General features: G+C 44.0%; 1 protein-coding gene across 1 annotated transcript in view; it reads right to left on the bottom strand.

Annotated features, from left to right (window-relative positions):
* The window catches only part of LOC147432322 (antitermination NusB domain-containing protein), a 67,483-nt gene extending 50,686 nt beyond the window's left edge, over positions 1-16,797 (bottom strand). Inside the window, exons 1-2 of the mRNA XM_086492304.1 lie at positions 16,434-16,797; positions 16,009-16,085 (exon numbers count right to left, since the gene is read on the bottom strand). Coding sequence (XP_086348430.1) covers positions 16,009-16,085; positions 16,434-16,756 — 400 coding nt within the window. The 5' untranslated portion in view covers positions 16,757-16,797. The remainder of the gene's footprint in view (positions 1-16,008; positions 16,086-16,433) is intronic.
* Positions 16,798-17,705: the final 908 nt, after the last annotated feature.

The following is a 17,705-nucleotide window of genomic DNA, read 5'->3' as shown; positions in this document are numbered from 1 at the left end:
GAAACATGTCTTCCGGAGCAACGATGTCATCCAAATCCTTCATGAAAGAGAACTGAGGGGAATCAGGGGGATCTTGCTCTTGAACCTTTGGGTTAAACCGCACATGACGTTCTGGAGGTTTCCTGTGCCTCTCGTGCATGCGGGAGGTTCCAATCAAAGGATCTTTCCTTGGTTCTGGCGCCTTTGGGTTCTGCGGGATTTCTCTCGGCCCCATCGGCATTTTCTCCTTCCCTTTCTCAAGAGTATGGAGAATCTTTTGGACTTCTGGATGGGAGAGAGCTTTTTGCAACTCTTCCACCTGCTGTTGAAGGAGAGAGAACTCTATCTCGCGTCCTTCCATTTCTGCAGTCTGCCAAGAGTCGTCCATCCCTTAAGGAAGAGAGAGATGACCTTGCTCTGATACCACTGTCACAAAAATACGGAAGCGTAAACTGACTTTTAATTGTACTTCAAATACTCAAGAGAGTTGGAGAGAGAGAGGAAAAGCTTGACACTTCATTGGGGACCAGAAGATGGGCTGGTCCCCCCCCATAAAGAGAATATCTTTATTACTAAGGGAGAATCTTTACAAGCACAAGAACGGGGCAATAGCCCGTCCTCTATTCTTTCTTTCTGCTTCCGACTAAGAGAGTGCGAACGCTACTCTCTGAATACTGAGAGGATCTTCCCTCTGCTATGAGATTTTTGGAAGCTCTCAAAAACGAGAGTCTATCTTCCACAAAACTCAACGGAAGCTCTCGAAAATGAGAGTCTACCTTCCGCTAACTGAGTCCCTTTATGCATAATTATTCCTGCAACAAAAACAAGGGAGAAACACGCAAAATGCACGCACACATGCTTGCTGTAATTTTCTGCACATAACCTGAAAATGTTACCTGAGCACCTTCCAGAGCCGAAAAAGAGACCTTTTCTGCGATGGAATTGCACGAAACTTGGTGTACGCGTAGTGTAGGTAGAGAAGAACTAGATTCTATATGTATTTTGCTGAAATTCAACCTAAAGGAGGTGATTAAGGGCTGAAAACAGAGAATTTACAGCCACCACACTCTACGAAGAGAGTGCCTGCTGCAACTTCTCGTGATGAAACCTCACCAAAAGCTGGCAATGGCTATGAGAGCCCTTGTTCTAAACAATGGGAGCACGAGGCCACCACATATGTCACAAGGGGCTGCTCTCAAGCTTCCATGGAGGGCTCCAATGCGTAGGCATACTCACAATAGGGGAGGTAGGAGCACTGCCAACACTGAAAATGGGGAGGAGGGCCTCCTAAATAGCCATCAGGGAGAGGGGGCGCTAGGAAGAGAGAGAGAGGGTGAGAGTGAGAGTGAGAGAGAGTTAGTTTGCATTGGTAAGTGTGTCACTTGGCACACTTACTTTATAACTTTAAAAACCCTTCAACTTTCACTTTTAATGAAATGTGCAAATTAACTCACAATTGCACACACAGATGCTACTAATGAAATTGTTAGATGCTCCCCAGCGCAATGCCGTACCGACACTGCTCTGGCATTACCTGTTCGCACTTGTCCGGTCATTTGGTCCGGCATAGACAATTAAAAAATACCTTAACTGACTTATCCTAAGGCCGTAAAATGATTCAGGCCTTAGGATTATTATTCTAAGGACCCCATCTCATTCCTGTGCTTGCACTAGCGCGCGTAATTTTCTGAGCCTGAAATCTAAGGCTACTATCTACCCCTTTATTGACGACCCGATTTCCCAATCACTAGGGCTTCAGGGTATTTTCTGCTAGGGTCTCTCTGAGGTGCACTGGCCCAAACTTGGGCGCACCTGAGGCCCCAGAACTGCTAAATCTATTCTGATGTGCACACAACTAATTAGATAATTCTTTTCTCATAAATAAATTAATTATTTACAAAGTCTGACTTCGTTACAGCAGTCCTTCCTCATTTGCTCCAAGGAGTCATTTGATGGATCAAAGAAAAAGTGTCGTCTGCATGAGAACTCTTTGCAATGTCTTTCTTCGGTGCCATCGTGAAGTCGGTCAAAAGTCACAAGAGAATCCTTTGTAGACAGGTACAATCCAGGCTCAAGGCTCTAAGCAACCTCTTGTGAAAAGATCTCCAACCTCCTTAGCAAAGGAAAAATAGACGAGGACTGAAATAGGGACAAAATCAGTCCCCCTATGTGACTCAAGAACCTCACGAGGGCTGGCTGAAAACTTCTTCAGCATCACCATAGACGGCTCATAATCCAATTCTCGCTTCCATATCTTAAACATGTTAAGGGACTAGAGTTATGGCATCTCTTTGGATTCGTCTAGTTGGTCCCTGTATCTCCCAGGAACATGTAGTAGGGAGTGGGGCTGTTTTGTGGCTGTGCCCGGCTAGAGTAATGTAGTTTACTCATGTCTGGATTTTCTAGCTATGTGTAACTCGGGCTTTTGGCTCATTGCATGGCCATATAGACATGAGTTTGCCTTCCATCGACATGCATCTTAGTGGACCAAGGTGGGTGGCCAAGTTCCTGGGGAGTTTTTTGAGACAGTGGGGCCACGTCATGCGCACATCAGTGTTAGTCAGTTGAGGAGACCTGACGGATCAGTGGCCTCAGAGCTTGAGGATATGCATGCAGTTTCTACTCACTTCTACCGTGATCTGCTCTTAGCTGAGCCTCAGTCAGAGCGCCAGGATGCATGCAGGGAGCACATTTTGGCACAGATGCCTTGCCTTGTTACCGAGGATATGCGACAGAGACTCGAGCTTCCTCTTCAGCTAGAGGAGCTCCATGAAGCCCTCAGAGCACTCCCTCGTGGTAGTTACCCAAGGGAGGATGGTTTGATCCCCAACTTTTTCTTGGAGTACAGGGACTTGCTTGGTTCAGATCTTTGCAGCGCATTTCAGTACGTTTTGCACACTGGCGAAATGCCTAACAGCATGAGTGAGGGTTTGACAGACCTGATTCCCAAGGAGGGAGGCTCCTTGGATGAGTGGCGACCCATTACCATCCTCAACTCATCCTACAAAATTCTAGCAAAGGCTCTGAGTTTGAGGATTCAGCCTCTACTAGAGAGCATTATACATGGGACTCAGACAGGTTTTGTCAAGGAGGGCAGTATCCTTGACATCATCTTCGCTTTTTGGGAGGCGTCTGCCCTTGCGCGTCTCCATGGAGAGGATTTGTCATACTCCTCGACTTTGAGAAGGCCTACGAGACAGAGTTGACTGGGACTATCACAACTTGATGACATGGCATGACCCAGGACATTAAAGTAAAGAGTTTTCATCTTATAAGTTGTTCCAACTTATGGACATTGGCCCAAGTGGGGCCTTTGGGACATAAAGCAAGTCAAAACATCGCGCTCCCCAGTTGTACGGACATCGTAAATCATGCTGGCTGTTGATGTGGCAAAGCGTAAGGATTTTCGTGATTTGTGTTGACAACATTGCTTTATGGATTTTCGCAGATAGTGCTAGCTGTTTTTTGGGCCCTCTGCTTTTGAGTTTACCGCTTTTGGGGCTCTGCTTTTAGCATCCCTTGTAAGAATAAATAAGCCCAAAGGGGGTCTCACTTCTCAGAGCATCTGGACGCAAAGTCCGAGAGCGAGCACCCGTGGGAGTTGTACTTTGCTCAAAGATTAATATAAAAAGAAATATTGAAAGGGGTGCCAGTCTTTGGGGAAAATCTCTCTTGGCACGGAACTATGCCGGGCCGTGTCTGACTCTTGAATTGTGAAGTATTTTGAAGTGAATCTCTATTGTGTCGCGACAAAATCTAGACTTGGGGTGTCCAAGTTTGTTACAGTGGTATCAGAGCGCCACCAGTTTCTCTACTATCGGGAAATCCGATCCTTTTTCTCACGGCACTTATGGATTTCGAGAAGAATCAAACAACTCCATCTACCACCCCTGAGGCGGGAGGCAATACTTAAAATTCAAGCGACTTAGCAGAGAATGAGTACGGGCCACCCCGGCCCACACAGTATGAATTTATGGAGATGCAACGTCGACAACAGGTTGACGAGTGCGCAAAGCAGATGCTTCAGTTTGCCAAGGATCCCTAGTATGCAAAATTGTTGACCCTACAATCGATGGCTGAAGTGCATACTCAATGGCAGAAAGCCATCGAGCCACTAATCAAACCGGCAATCAAGAAACCTCGTACTCTGAGGATGTTCACTGAAGAACTCCATGATGTGGTCCAAACCCAAATCAATCAACTTCTGGACACGAAGAAACAATCGAAGAAGCAATTGAAGGAGCGCAATAAGGGGACTGACTACCCAAGTTACTTGGGCCGTCAATCTTCTTTTGCATCTGTACGAAAACAGAAGAAGCATGTGCATTTTGAAGGACTACCCAGTTTTTCCTCTTCTTCCGACAGTTTTTCTAGCTCTTCCTCTTCCGACTCGAGTGAAGAGGACAGAAAGGGCAAGAAGCGAAGCAAGAAGCAAAGCTTTGGAAAGAACAAGAAAAAGGCAAAGAAGATGAGATTCCGACCAGTTTCTGATAGTTCTACGGAGGAGTCATCCTCTGACAGTTCGGACTCCGACGCTCATATGTTTTATGCAAAGAAGAAACACTTTTACAGAGCTAGCTAGTATGATTTCCTCGAAGATAAGAACAAGAAGACAAAGGAATTTAAAGAGGGTGGACAGGCAACGAAATTTGAATTTTTTTTTGGATTTTGAGATGCTCCGAGGGCTTTGGCTCTCATTCAGCAGTTTGATATAGCCTTCTTTGGAGGGCATTACTCAGAGCACTCTAAGATGAGGAGGGCAGCATCTTTTTTAAAGGGAAATGCACGAACATGGTGGTCCACTCTTCTTCTGAGGAAAGAAGTTGCGGGAGTTGTACTTTGATCAAAGATTAATATAAAAAGAAATACCGAAAGGAGCGCTGTCTTTGGGGCCAATCTCTCTTGGCACGGAACTACGCCGAGCCGTGTCGACTCTTGAATTGTGAAGTTTTTTGAAGTGAATCTCTATTGTGTCGCGACAAAATCTAGACTTGGGGTGTCCAAGCTTGTTACAGGGACTTCCTAGAGGGCACTCTACGTAGGATGGGTTTCACAGATGCTTAGATTAGAGGTGTGCCAGCTCTCTACAGGCGTGCGCACAGTCGGGTGCTCTTGGTAGGGGGCCGAGGGGAGCTTCTTACTCACACGTTCGGTCAGGCAGGGTTGCCCTCTTGCCCCCTTCCTCTTCCTGTTCTATGCTGAGGCGATGAGCAGATTCTTGACTTCTCAGCAAGTTGGCTTGCGTGGCCTTGAGCTCCCTATTAAGGCAGATGAGCTTCTTGATGCTGAGTTTGCCAATGACTCAACCTTGTACTTGGAGGGCCAAGAGGCCAATTTGCACAGGTGTCAGCAAGCTTTTGAGGTGTTCTGTTGGGCGTAAGGTGCACTGATCACTGGAGAAGACAATTCCTCTAGAGACAACAACTCCCAAATGGATGGGGGACCTTCACGCAACCGGAGGTTCTCATTGTAGTTCACGCTTGCTCAGAGTCCGTACCCTCCATGTTCTTCGAGATCTAGGGCGAGGGTTCGTTGCTTGGCGGGCCCGTTGCTTTTGCATCTTCGAGACTCGTCCTGTCCTCTCTACAGAGACTGTTCGGGATTTTTGGTTGGAGCTGGTTCACACTCTCAGGGGCCAATTCGAGAGACTCCAGGGTAGCTCTGATCGCATGCGGGAGCGCAGAGAGGCTTTCTTGGGACTCTGGCGCCCAGCGCCTTTTTTCACCATGGTCCAGGGGACACCTAGATGGCATTACCATCCACCTAAGTGTCTTTTTTCCTCCTCCCATTTCTTGATTTAGCCCATTGTACATATTGTGTTTTTTCATTGGGAGAGTCTCCCCTTTCTATTGTTGTAGCCTTCTCTAGCAGAGGTGGTTGTAGCCCTATGGGCAGCTTTACTAACTAACGGAAGGATCTCTTTCTCGGAAAAAAAAGATGGTGTCCCCAGTTCGTTCAGAAAAGCTATAATTAAATAGTTTTTGCGGTGGCCGCCCACGAAGTGGCCTGCCGGACACAATGGAAATACGACTTGGCGGAAGCCGGTAGACTGAGTCGAAAAAGATTCGAAATTGGTCGGGTCAATAAGGCCCTAGGTTGGCCTGAAAACTGGGATTTAATGCCCATTTTAAAGTTTAAAGGTTAAAAACCTTGTAAACCCAATGGTCGGTCAGTTTGAACGTGGCCATGCAATAGCTTATGAAAGTAGATGACTTCGTGAGGCGGAGCTTCATGCTTTCATCTATGAGAAGGAACTCATGGCAGTCATTCATGCTCTCTCACTTTGGAAACACTACCTTCTGGGAGCAGATTTTACAATCAAGACGGATCATCAAAGCCTTCGATACTCTCTCTCAAAGTAAGTTGTTTGGAAACAGATGCGGTGGGCCAATTTTCTTTCAATGTTTCACTTCCAAATTCTGCACACTTCGAGAAGTAAAAATGTGGTTGCCCAAAGTCAATGCCATAACAAGCATCACCAATTGGAATCTTTACCTGAGATGTACCTTGATGACCCCGATATCGGTGAAATCTGGCAACAGCTACAAAGTGGCATTCAATTCTTTCCCTATTCTAGTATAGATGTACCTTTATTTTCATCAGGCTCTTTGTGAGGCACGTCCACTTAGAACAAAGGTAATGGATCAAGCACGTGCTTCTCCTTACGCAAGACACAGAGGCATAATGTCAACGACACAGGCCTTCGAAAGATATTTTTATTCGCCAACACTACGAGCTCACTAGACAAATATGTCAGAGAATGTGTACCGTGCCAAAAAGCTAAGTATGATTGCCATAAAACTCCGGGCTTACTTCAACTTCTACCGGTACCCCAAGTACCATGGGAAAGTCTAGCCATGGATTTTATGATGGATTTGCCACGAACTCCGAATAGAAACGATGCAATCTAGACTATCATAGACGGAATGAGTAAGCAAGCTCATTTCATTCCAGTAAGAACATTAAAGCTGATCACATGGCCAAGATCTTTCTGGTTGAGATTTTTAAGCACCATGGCATGCCCAAAACGATTATAAGTGATCGCGACCCATGAATGACGAGTAATTTTGGCGAGCACTTTTTACGAATTTAGGAACTAAGCTGAATTTTTCTTCGGCTTATCATCACCAGACAAATGGACAAAGCGAGATTGTTAAATCCAAAGTCCTAGATATTTCAAAGTGCTATGTATCAAATAACCAGCGAAAATGGGAGAAATATCTACCTCTCGCAGAATTTTCCTACATTAACACTGTACATTCCTCTACAAGAAAAGCTCCTTTCGAGGTTATTTATGGCAAATCGCATCTTCCCCCAATCCTTCTTACCAAGGATAAGATATTCACACCTAATGAATGTGTTCAAGATCTAGATACCTCTCTCCACTCAAGTGAAGCGTGCTATCCTTAGATCTCAAGAAAAGCATAAGAAAGCAGTAGACAAACATCGTCGTGATTTCAAACTAATTGAAGGGCAATTTGTTCTTCTCAAGTTTGATAAAGCACGTCGGCGCGTCTTAAGAAACGAGCCAATCAGAAAGGGAAAGTTAAAAAACTTTCCAAGAGATATTATGGCCCATTTATGATTACAAAACAGATAAATGACGTAGCGCTTAGATTGGATCTTCTAGAGAATTGGAAAATTCATAATGCTTTTCACATGAGCCTTCTACGACCTTTCTTTGGCGAGCCTCCTGTAGACCCAATTACACAATATCCCGTTGAGGTAGATGAAACTGAAGAAATACTTCTTCTAGAACAAGTTATCCACCATCAGGAGCCAACTAAAGTCTGGAAGAACTCATTGAAATCAGAATTGCGAAATTTCACACATCCTGCATCGATATCATGAAGCCTTACAATTGAGGACACGTGTTTAGAAGCTAGAGGGATGTAATATTTTTAGCTACGGCTTTAGCTAAATGAAAATGATTTTTGTGCACAGAATGAATATATGAATTTATTGGTACCAATCATGAAAGGGTGGATTTTTCGATGCAATGCACCATCTGAAATTTATCCATGTCCAGATAGTATGATAAGTAGAACAATAGCTGGACGCAATGCAGAACAGTTCAGAACAAGCACATGAATAAGATGGTGTCCCCAATTCGCTCAGAAAAGCTACAATTTAATAGTTTTTGCCGTGGGCGGCCGGACACAATGGAAATATGACCCAATGGGAGCTGGTAGACCGATTTGAAAAAGATACGAAACCGGCCGGGTCAATAAGGCCCCAGATTGGACAGAAAACTGGGATTCAATGCCCATTTTCAAGTTTAAAGGTTAAAAACCTGTAAACCCAATGGCTGGCCAATTTGAACGCGGCCAAAGTCAATAAACATTAAAAAAGTCAATAGGTAGCATGGAAAAACTGGAAGACCAGCGTGGGAAGTTTTTTGATCTCTCTCTCTCTCCACTCTCATGCAACACCAAATAGTGAATTTCCCTGCACGACTATAAAAGAAGGCTAGCACTACCTCAAGGGGGGTGCCCTACACTAGTTTCTAGGTACAGTAAGCTCTCTCTCTCTCTCTCTCTCTCTCTCTCTCTCTCTCTCTCTCTCTCTCTCTCTCTCTCTCTCTCTCTCTCTCTCTCTCTCTCTCTCTCTCAGTGCTCAATTCAGCCCTCTGTGTCTCTCAGCGCTCAACTCTTGACGACTTGCCCAGAGACTCTGTGACCTCTGTGGAGAACCTATACAGCTTGCCGCGAGGGTGCAAGGCAAACAACAAAGCTTGTGCGCGTTCTTGCGGGGAGTACACGCACTCAAACCAGCACAGTATTGGTTGTCCGCACTGAATTTCAGCACTCCGACGACGTGCAAAGGTAATTTTCAGCCATGAAACACTCGTGAAGGTACCACCTAGAACAACAGAAACTTCTCTCGTGCAGAAAGATCCAATATGAAGCATAAGGTCATAAGCCAGTAGGCTTATCAACTTATGCACACTTATGCATCAGAATAGTATCAGGGATACGAGCATCGTATGTTGTTTTGGATTTATGCGTTTGTAACTGCTCAGAAATATTAAATAATAAGAAATCTCCTTCAAGGGGGGGGACCAGCCTATCTTCTGGTCCCTAGTGCTGTGTCCTTTTCTATATCATTTTCTCATAAATATCTTGTGCTGAATCTCTTGTGAAAAAGTGAAATTAGTTTTTAAGTCTTAAGTACACGCTTCAGTTTCTGTGACACGTGGCATGACCATCTGGACGGACTCGGGACAGTAGGAGGTCCAGCCCCTAGAGAAAGATGCAGATGAATTTTACCGACTTGCAAAACCTTCCAAGGGGCCTAAATTAAAGAATCTAAAAGTTTATAAGTTGTACCAACATATGGTACCCCATTCGAAGGGGCTCAAAGGGACAAAAGGATAATAAATTGCGTAAGGATGCTGACGTGGCAGAGCTGTACGGACGGCCCGTGAATGGCACTGACTACTGACGTGGCACCGTACAGATTTCCATGATTTACGCTGGTTGGTGTGAGCGCTAGCTTTTGGGCGTGGATGTTTTTAGAACTTGAAGCTTTTCATGTACTGCTTTTGGAAGGCCATGGGCCTATAAATATGTAACCAAGGCCTCTTCTCTCAGATTTACCTAGGAGCATTGAGGACCCTCGCAATTTGTACTTTGCTCCATTATTACTAAAAATAAGTACCGACACACACTCAAACAATTCACACATGAGAGAGCACATGTAACAAATTTATTTTAGGAATTCCCATTTCAAATGTGCATCTTTTCAAAAAGTCATTCAGTAGAACATTGTTAGCCTGTCAGTATCTCTGATAATCTTAGAGAGAAATCAGTGACTTTATTCTCATCAAGGTAACTTGTGACAAAGGAGTGGAGTGGCTCCTCCTTTCAACGTGCTGAGTTATCGGTGACTTTTCGGAATAGTCGGAGCTGAACCACCTCTCTGGTCTAGAGAACATTCTATTCTCATAGGCTATGACATGGCCCTCATGCATTAAGACCGCTTCCAAACTGCTACCACAAGTATCACAGTAAACCTCGAAATGGTTTTGCAATTTGATAAAATCAAAACAGGACCAACCGTCAACTTTTCCTTGAGTGTCTTGAACGTTGCTATTTCTGAGGGTCTTCAAGCGAACGGAACCCCTTTCTAAGCCGAGGTATGCAATAGAGAAGCAATCTCCGCAAACTTTTGAATGAACCGCCTATAGTAATAGCATAAACCCAGAAAGCTTTGACCTTCGTGTTATAAAGAGATGGCCGAGTGCACATTGATGCATGTGTGTTTTTCTTTTGCTTATTTTTTCTTTAGTGCTTTCTTCTCTTTCTCTTTAGTGTGTCTTGCACTACATAGGTAGTGAATATTATTTGCCAAGAAGTCCATAGGGGAGTGGTAGAGAAAAGGTGGAAGTCCCTCTTTTTACCTCTCGCCATCCAATGGTCACAACCACATTAACTTCGATTGTTGACATTTCAAGTCATTTCAAGCCTTACTATAATCAAAAATTATTTTTCTTGAATTTTTCAAGAGGAAATTTTAGAGAATTAGATATTATCTTCAGGTTTTTACACTATTTTTCTCTAATTTGGGGTAGAATTTCTCCTTTTCCCCTTGCTCTCAACCAGTATTTATGAAATTGAAAACGGCACGATATTAAATTGAGAAACATTTCTCCCAAACACAGTCTTTATTTCTGGCCAATTTCAAATGGTTTCTATCATGGCCAGGTCCATCTGTACACCCTCTCTTGGGAGAACGTGTCCCAAAAATTGCATCTGTGGTAGGAAAAACTCTTTTTTTCTTGATGACCACTAATCTGTGCCGCCTAAATGCCTCATACGTGTAAGAGATAGTGTCGATGATCTGCTTCACTCTTGAAGAAGGCGATGATGTCGTCGAAAAGGTGCCCTTCTCACTGGCGCATCCATAATGCTTTTCATGTCAGTCTCCTCCGACCATATGTTGGACCTCCTCCAGTGGCACCAGTACAAGAAGATCTTCCAGAAGTCGAAGAGACTGAGGAAATCCTTCAACCTGAACAGATAATACACCACTCGGAGAGACAACTCAAGTCGGGGAGTCTACATCGAAAGTATTTAATCAAGTTCAAGAATTACACTCCTTTAGATGCAAAGTGGATTACTGAGTCCGATCTTAAGGACTACCCAGACATCTTGCACAATTATGTTGACGCTCTACAGTTGAGGTCAATTGTTTAGAACCAAGAGGAATGTAACTAAGTCAGACTTTGTAAATAATTAATTTATTTACGAAAAAATAATTATCTAATTAGTTGTGTGCACATTAGAATAGATTTAGCAGTTCTGGGGCCTCAGGTGCGCCCAAGTTTGGGCCTGTGCACCTCAGGGAGACCCTAGCAGAAAATACCCTGAAGCCCTAGCGATTGGGAAATCGGGTCGTCAATAGCCTCAGATTTCAGGCTCAGAAAATTACGCGCGCTAGTGCAAGCACAGGAATGAGATGGGGTCCTTAGAATAATAACCCTAAGGCCTAAATCATTTTACGGCCTTAGGATAAGTCAGTTAAGGTATTTTTTAATTGTCTATGCCGGACCAAATGACCGGACAAGTGCGAACAGGTAATGCCAGAGCAGTGTCGATACGGCATTGCGTTGGGGAGCATCTAACAATTTCATTAGTAGCATCTGTGTGTGCAGTTGTGTGTTAATTTGCACATTTCATTAATAGCCTAGGGATTTTTAAAAGTGAAAGTTGAAGGGTTTTTAAAGTTTATTAAGTAAGTGTACCAAGTGGCACACTTACCAATGCAAACTAACTATCTCTCACTCTCACTCTCACTCTCACCCTCTCTCTCTTCCTAGCGCCCCCTCTCCCTGATGGCTATTTAGGAGGCCCTCCTCCCCCATTTTCAGTGTTGGCACTGCTCCCATTGTCTAGAACAAGGGCTCTCATAGCCATAGCCAGCTTTGGGTGAGGTTTCATCGCGAGAAGTTGTAGCAAGCACTCTCTTCGTAGAGTGTGGTGGCTGTAAATTCTCTGTTTTCAGCCCTTACTCACCTCCTTTAGGTTGAATTTCAGCAAAATACATATAGAATCTAGTTCTTCTCTACCTACACTACGCGTACACCAAGTTTCATGCAATTCCATCGCGGAAAAGGTCTCTTTTTCGGCTCTGGAAGGTGCTCAGGTAACATTTTCAGGTTATGTGCAGAAAATTACAGCAAGCATGTGTGCGTGCATTTTGCGTGTTTCTCCCTTGTTTTTGTTGCAGGAATAATTATGCATAAAGGGACTCAGTTAGCGGAAGGTAGACTCTCATTTTCGAGAGCTTCCGTTGAGTTTTGTGGAAGATAGACTCTCGTTTTTGAGAGCTTCCAAAAATCTCATAGCAGAGGGAAGATCCTCTCAGTATTCAGAGAGTAGCGTTCGCACTCTCTTAGTCGGAAGCAGAAAGAAAGAATAGAGGACGGGCTATTGCCCCGTTCTTGTGCTTGTAAAGATTCTCCCTTAGTAATAAAGATATTCTCTTTATAGGGGGGGACCAGCCCATCTTCTGGTCCCCAATGAAGTGTCAAGCTTTTCCTCTCTCTCTCTCCATCTCTCTTGAGTATTTGAAGTACAATTAAAAGTCAGTTTATGCTTTCGTATTTTTGTGACAACTGCTCATGATATGGTGTCACGTGACACATCCCAACCCTATGTGTCCGTGGACAAGCTACACCATAGCAAGGTTTCCATCAAGTCCAGTCAAGTTAGATTAAAGGTGATCTGGCACTTTTGTGAGTCTATTCGTAGACGGCTATTCGTAGACCGTGCATGCCCAGTCACTCAGTATAGATGCATATCCTCTGGTTGCACACTGCATAAGCATAAGCATTTCCATCAGATTCCATCAGAGACGGTTTGGGGATTTTTAAGATGACTTTATCCCATTTTTCCCTATTTTTAACATTTTTCACTTATTTATTAAGTGACTTTTGTTGGGTACTCAGTAGGGCAAATTGGGTAAGTTAATATATAAGCAAACCCAAGTTAGCACAAATTGGCAGATGAGCAAAGGCACAGCAGGCTTCCCCAAGCAATAGGTGTCCCACCCTCTCTCAGCAAGACCCTCTCCAAACCTTGGCGAGGCCACTCCCCTTCCATCAGCGTTTTCAGCATTTGCTAGCGCCATCCCAAGTTCCCTCTTGCCATCCCAAGTTCCCTCTTTCCCTGGCGTTTTTACCTTCACAGGCAGCAGCTCCAGAGATCTACTAACGCTAGGCAGCAGTTGCAGATTCCCATCGTTTTCAGCCATCAGAAACGCAGCCCCATTCAGCCCTTCAATCTGTATAGGACCAGCGTTTTACCTTCAGCTTTCAGCCATTAAAAACGCAGCAGGTCTGCAGCGTTTTTGGACTCTACTGTCAGCATTTTACAGGAGGTGGTCAGCGTTTTACAGCAGGGATTTAAGCAAGGAAAACTCAGCCCATTTTCCGGAGGTTATCAGCAGGTACAGTAGCGTTTTGTTCTCACCAAATCAGCCCCGACAAAAGCAGTCATTTTCAGCCATAAAACCATCAAGAAACAGTCATTTTCAGCCACCAAGAAGATCACATAATTCAGCCCAAGTCGCCGTCGTCGTCATCGGCACAGTCCCATTGCATACGCCTTGTACGCCATTCGTGCAATCAAAGTAGACCACTCTCACTGACGAGAGTGGGGCCTTCGGAGGAGGGTTTTACAACCTCTCGGTGTCGTATCTCTTCTCTCTCCTTCTCTCAGTCTCATTCACTTGCACGCACAATATCCACTCACTTTGTTCGTGATCATAGCACTCTCCACAAGACGGAAAGCTCTCTCTTTCCCTAAGAACTAAAAGGAACCTTGAGCAAATAAAGATCACTAATCTTGAGAAAATACAACATTCATTCCGCTGCACCTTACATATGGAGTCGTAGGGCATGGATGTTGTGACTTTGGATTCTCCGAAGTCCAAGAACATAAACAATCACATTCACAACATATAGGAGATGCACTTTTCGGAGGATATCAGGATTATTCTCATGAGACCACTAACACCGAGTACAATGCTTTCTACACCGTTACAAAGCTCTAGACTTGGAGGGAGCTCTGAGACCTTGACTAGACAATCATCCAGGACATCAAAGCAAATGAAAAACAATAGAATGATAATTTTGAATCTAAAGGAGCTTCCAAGAAGGAGGTGATTTGTCGCATGTGCAATGGCCCAGACATATTCGGAGGGATTGTTCAATGAAGTCAAAGCTAGCTAGTGTTGCATCAAATTTGCATCCGACAAGGCGACTACCGTCACTCTTGCTACGGCTTTCACGTGTCAACCTGCATCTTCATTGGATACGCTTGAGGACTTGTCGAAGAATAGCACTCTTGCCTGACTTCGTTACAGCATCAGGTTCAAGTTGTTGCTCCTACTTCCTTGTTAGAGTTTAGTGGACCTATCTATCCAATCTTTGGAGGATGCTGTGACAGACAAAGGTTGTTCATTTTTGTGATCTTTGTTAATGAAAAACTTTAATAATGGCTTGCTTCTAGCGTTGAGAACCACTTTACTCAACAGGCTGGCTCAACAGGTTCACAAAAGGGGCGTGGCCGAGCTCCTGTTGCCTTTCTACAAACCATATCTACCGATCACAATGCACATGTCATCCTGCCTCCTGGCATAGTCAGGCATTAGAGCTCTAGTCTATATGGAAAATACAGGCTTCCAAAGCCTAGTGGACACTCATGGTGGTTTCAAGATTCCATAACTGGAGATTTTCCATTAGTGGTCAGGAAAAATATTATGGTGCCTTGCAAGTTTCTCTTTAGAGGTGGTGTATTTGACTATGATGTAGCAATGGTCTTTGTTGTTAACAACTGGACTTGTCAAATTCCTTCATTACTCTATGTGGCCTCCCAAATCCCTTCAGAGGGGGTGCAACAGTTTTGAGGGTCATCTCTTGGATTTTCAACCTAGATCGAGGGAGAGAGGGCACTTTGTGGCTGTGCCCCGCCTTATGAGCCTTTCCCCTTGTTCATATCTCTTGTTATAGAAGTTGCGCACACGGCTTGCACAATCTCACTTTCTCATCCCTCTTGCGTTCTTCTCTCTCCTCTTCTCCTCTATCTTTCCTGTGCTCTCCTGTCACCATTCCTTCCACCACAATTTGACAAAAAGGTGAGAAAGGGGCTAAGGTTGACTCTGAACTCTAAAATAGTTCAAAAAAGGGAGTTCGACCCACTTAATGGTGAAAAGAGTAGAAAAGCAAGCATTTTTTATCAAAATCCGTAAAAAAACAGAGGGCTTCAAAGTTCAACTAGTTCTGGAGCTGTAGAGGGCACCATTACTCTCATGCTCTATGCTCCTTTACTTTTATAGTCTAGTATCTGAAGAATTATGGTTCTCTTGGAGAGCACACTCATCCTTGATAGCTTACCCTAGCATGTTCTCTCTTATGGTCTATACACCACCTACAAGTCAGCCATCTCAAGAGGTCGAAATTTTTTCCCATATTAGTTCTATCATACTTTGGTCAATGTTATTATTCCATCGTATGGTCAGAATGCAAAGAATGATATATTTGATCCCTCTAACATGCTCTCTACTACATTCTCCAAGCAATTTTAGAGTTTTCTGCTGGTTGAACTCCTTTGAGGGGGTTCAGTCTCAAGAATCCCAGTCCTAAGTGATGTTCATCTCTGTTAACTATCGACACTCATAAATTTATAATTGTTACAATAACTTGAATGAATCATGTTATATGCTCTACTGCTCTATGTGATGATTGCATTTTTACCTTGCTACTGAAATATTGATAGACTCTTAAATTTATGTTGTTACTAAAACTTGAATGAATCATGTTATGAGCTCTACTGCTGAATGTGATGATTACATTTTTCCATTGTTGCTAAACACTCGCAAGCAAAACCACTAATGGAAGTGAAATCACCCATGATGTTCACATAACACAAGTCTCCATTCTCAAACGAGATCCTGCTCCAGTATCTTAATAGAGACAACAGAAAAGAACACCTAGGTGTACTTGAGAGAAAAGCAAATTTATACCTGACTGCTGTTTAAGGCGATCTTTAAATACCCGCATAGGCCTTTCACCTAAGCGGAGTGCCGCATACAGGATGGAGCTGCCACGGGACAACGCTAAGATGAGAACACTGAAAGCCAATCACTCTTGAGGGATTGGAAAAAAGCAGCAGCTCGTTACATGAAAATATGAGCACGGGATGCAAGCACATGCAAGAAAACAACAGGATTACATGATAGGAATACCACATCCAGGCAGTGGCAGACAGAAGTAGAATCAAGGCAACATGAAATGCTAAAGCTAACAAAATTGTGCACGCAAGAGTAGAGAGAGAGGGCGGGCGCGGGCGCGGGCGCGGGAGAGCGCGGGCGCGTGTGTGTGTGTGTGTGTGTGTGTGTGTGTGTGTGTGTGTGTGTGAGAGAGAGAGAGAGAGAGCTAGCTTAGTTACAAGGCGAGCTCGCGGGCTGCACGGGGGCTACAAAGGTATCCATCTTCGTCCACAGCGGGCTCCGAGAAGGTTCTGCGAGAAGAAAGCTTGGCTGTGTTTAAGGAGTCTGAAGGATCGGCAAGCTGCTTCGGACAAGGGGAAGCTGAGGAAGCTCGTAAAGAGGAGAACGGCCTGGTAGCAGCACACATGTAGAGCCGTGAGGAGGAGAAACCATTTTCGCGAGAGGGGCATCCGGAAGATAATGCAAGCCTGCCGCCTTCGGCTACGCTCTCACTCGTCCGCTGGTGCTGGCACTGTCCAACGACCATCTTCACCAAGCTCATGGCTACATGTAATAATATCTTTAGAATTTTGAAGTATCCATTTGACACTTCACAATCAGCATATTATGAGTTGGAACGTGGAGGAGATCAAAGAAACTCAAAGCCTCCTTTTTGGCCTTCTAAAGATTTATTTATTTGATTATTTGCAAACTCATTTATTTGATTTTTTATTTGTAATCTTAACAATTCATTAATACATTTATTTTCAGAAAATCTAATATTCTGTTGTGAAAAAGAGTGCTTTAAAATGTAGTGTCACTTTATTTTTTTCTCTCTCACAAAGCAACCTCTCTATATTCTATATCTATTACAAATGGGGGAGGGAATCCCCCCCCCCCCCAATGACACGTGGCGAAAGCTCCTTTCCTCGGTTGACATTGGAAAAAGAGAGAGAGAGAGAGAGGCGGCCGAAGGCCGCCTGCTGCACTAGTTATTACAAAATTCTTTTCAATAGCCTTTATGAAGGCCATAGTGAACTTTCACCTTTTTTTTTTGGATTGCCCTACTAATTTCAAGTTGAAGTTCCCTAAGAGGCCTTTCTTTAGGGTAGAGGAGTCACTTTAGAGACAACAAGAAGTCTAGCAATGAAGTGCTCATATGAATTGCTTTGTCCATAAAATTCTACTAATACTGGTAGTTGATCTCCTAGACCTCAGCACACAAAACTATGGCAAGATCTTCATTGTTGTGTGTAAGGAAAATGGGCTCCAAAATGAAGATACATCAGGGGCCAAAAGCGAACAAATGGTACCACAGGTGCTCGAACTCCCTTCTCTTCCAATTGTAGGACTCTATTATGAGAAATCTATCCGTCAGCCTCGTATAACTCGTTGAAATGAGGGTAGAAGATTGTCTCTCTATTAGGGTAGAATGCATCTCTCTATTGGTACCTATCTACTTATTGGCACTTCTACCCTCGATTCAGGCTACTCAAGAGGCAGAGAGGATC

Source organism: Adiantum capillus-veneris, chromosome 20 (assembly GCF_014529385.1).
Source record: "Adiantum capillus-veneris isolate H3 chromosome 20, ASM1452938v2, whole genome shotgun sequence".
Classification (NCBI taxonomy): domain Eukaryota; kingdom Viridiplantae; phylum Streptophyta; class Polypodiopsida; order Polypodiales; family Pteridaceae; genus Adiantum; species Adiantum capillus-veneris.
This window is presented reverse-complemented; position numbering and strand designations above follow the sequence as displayed.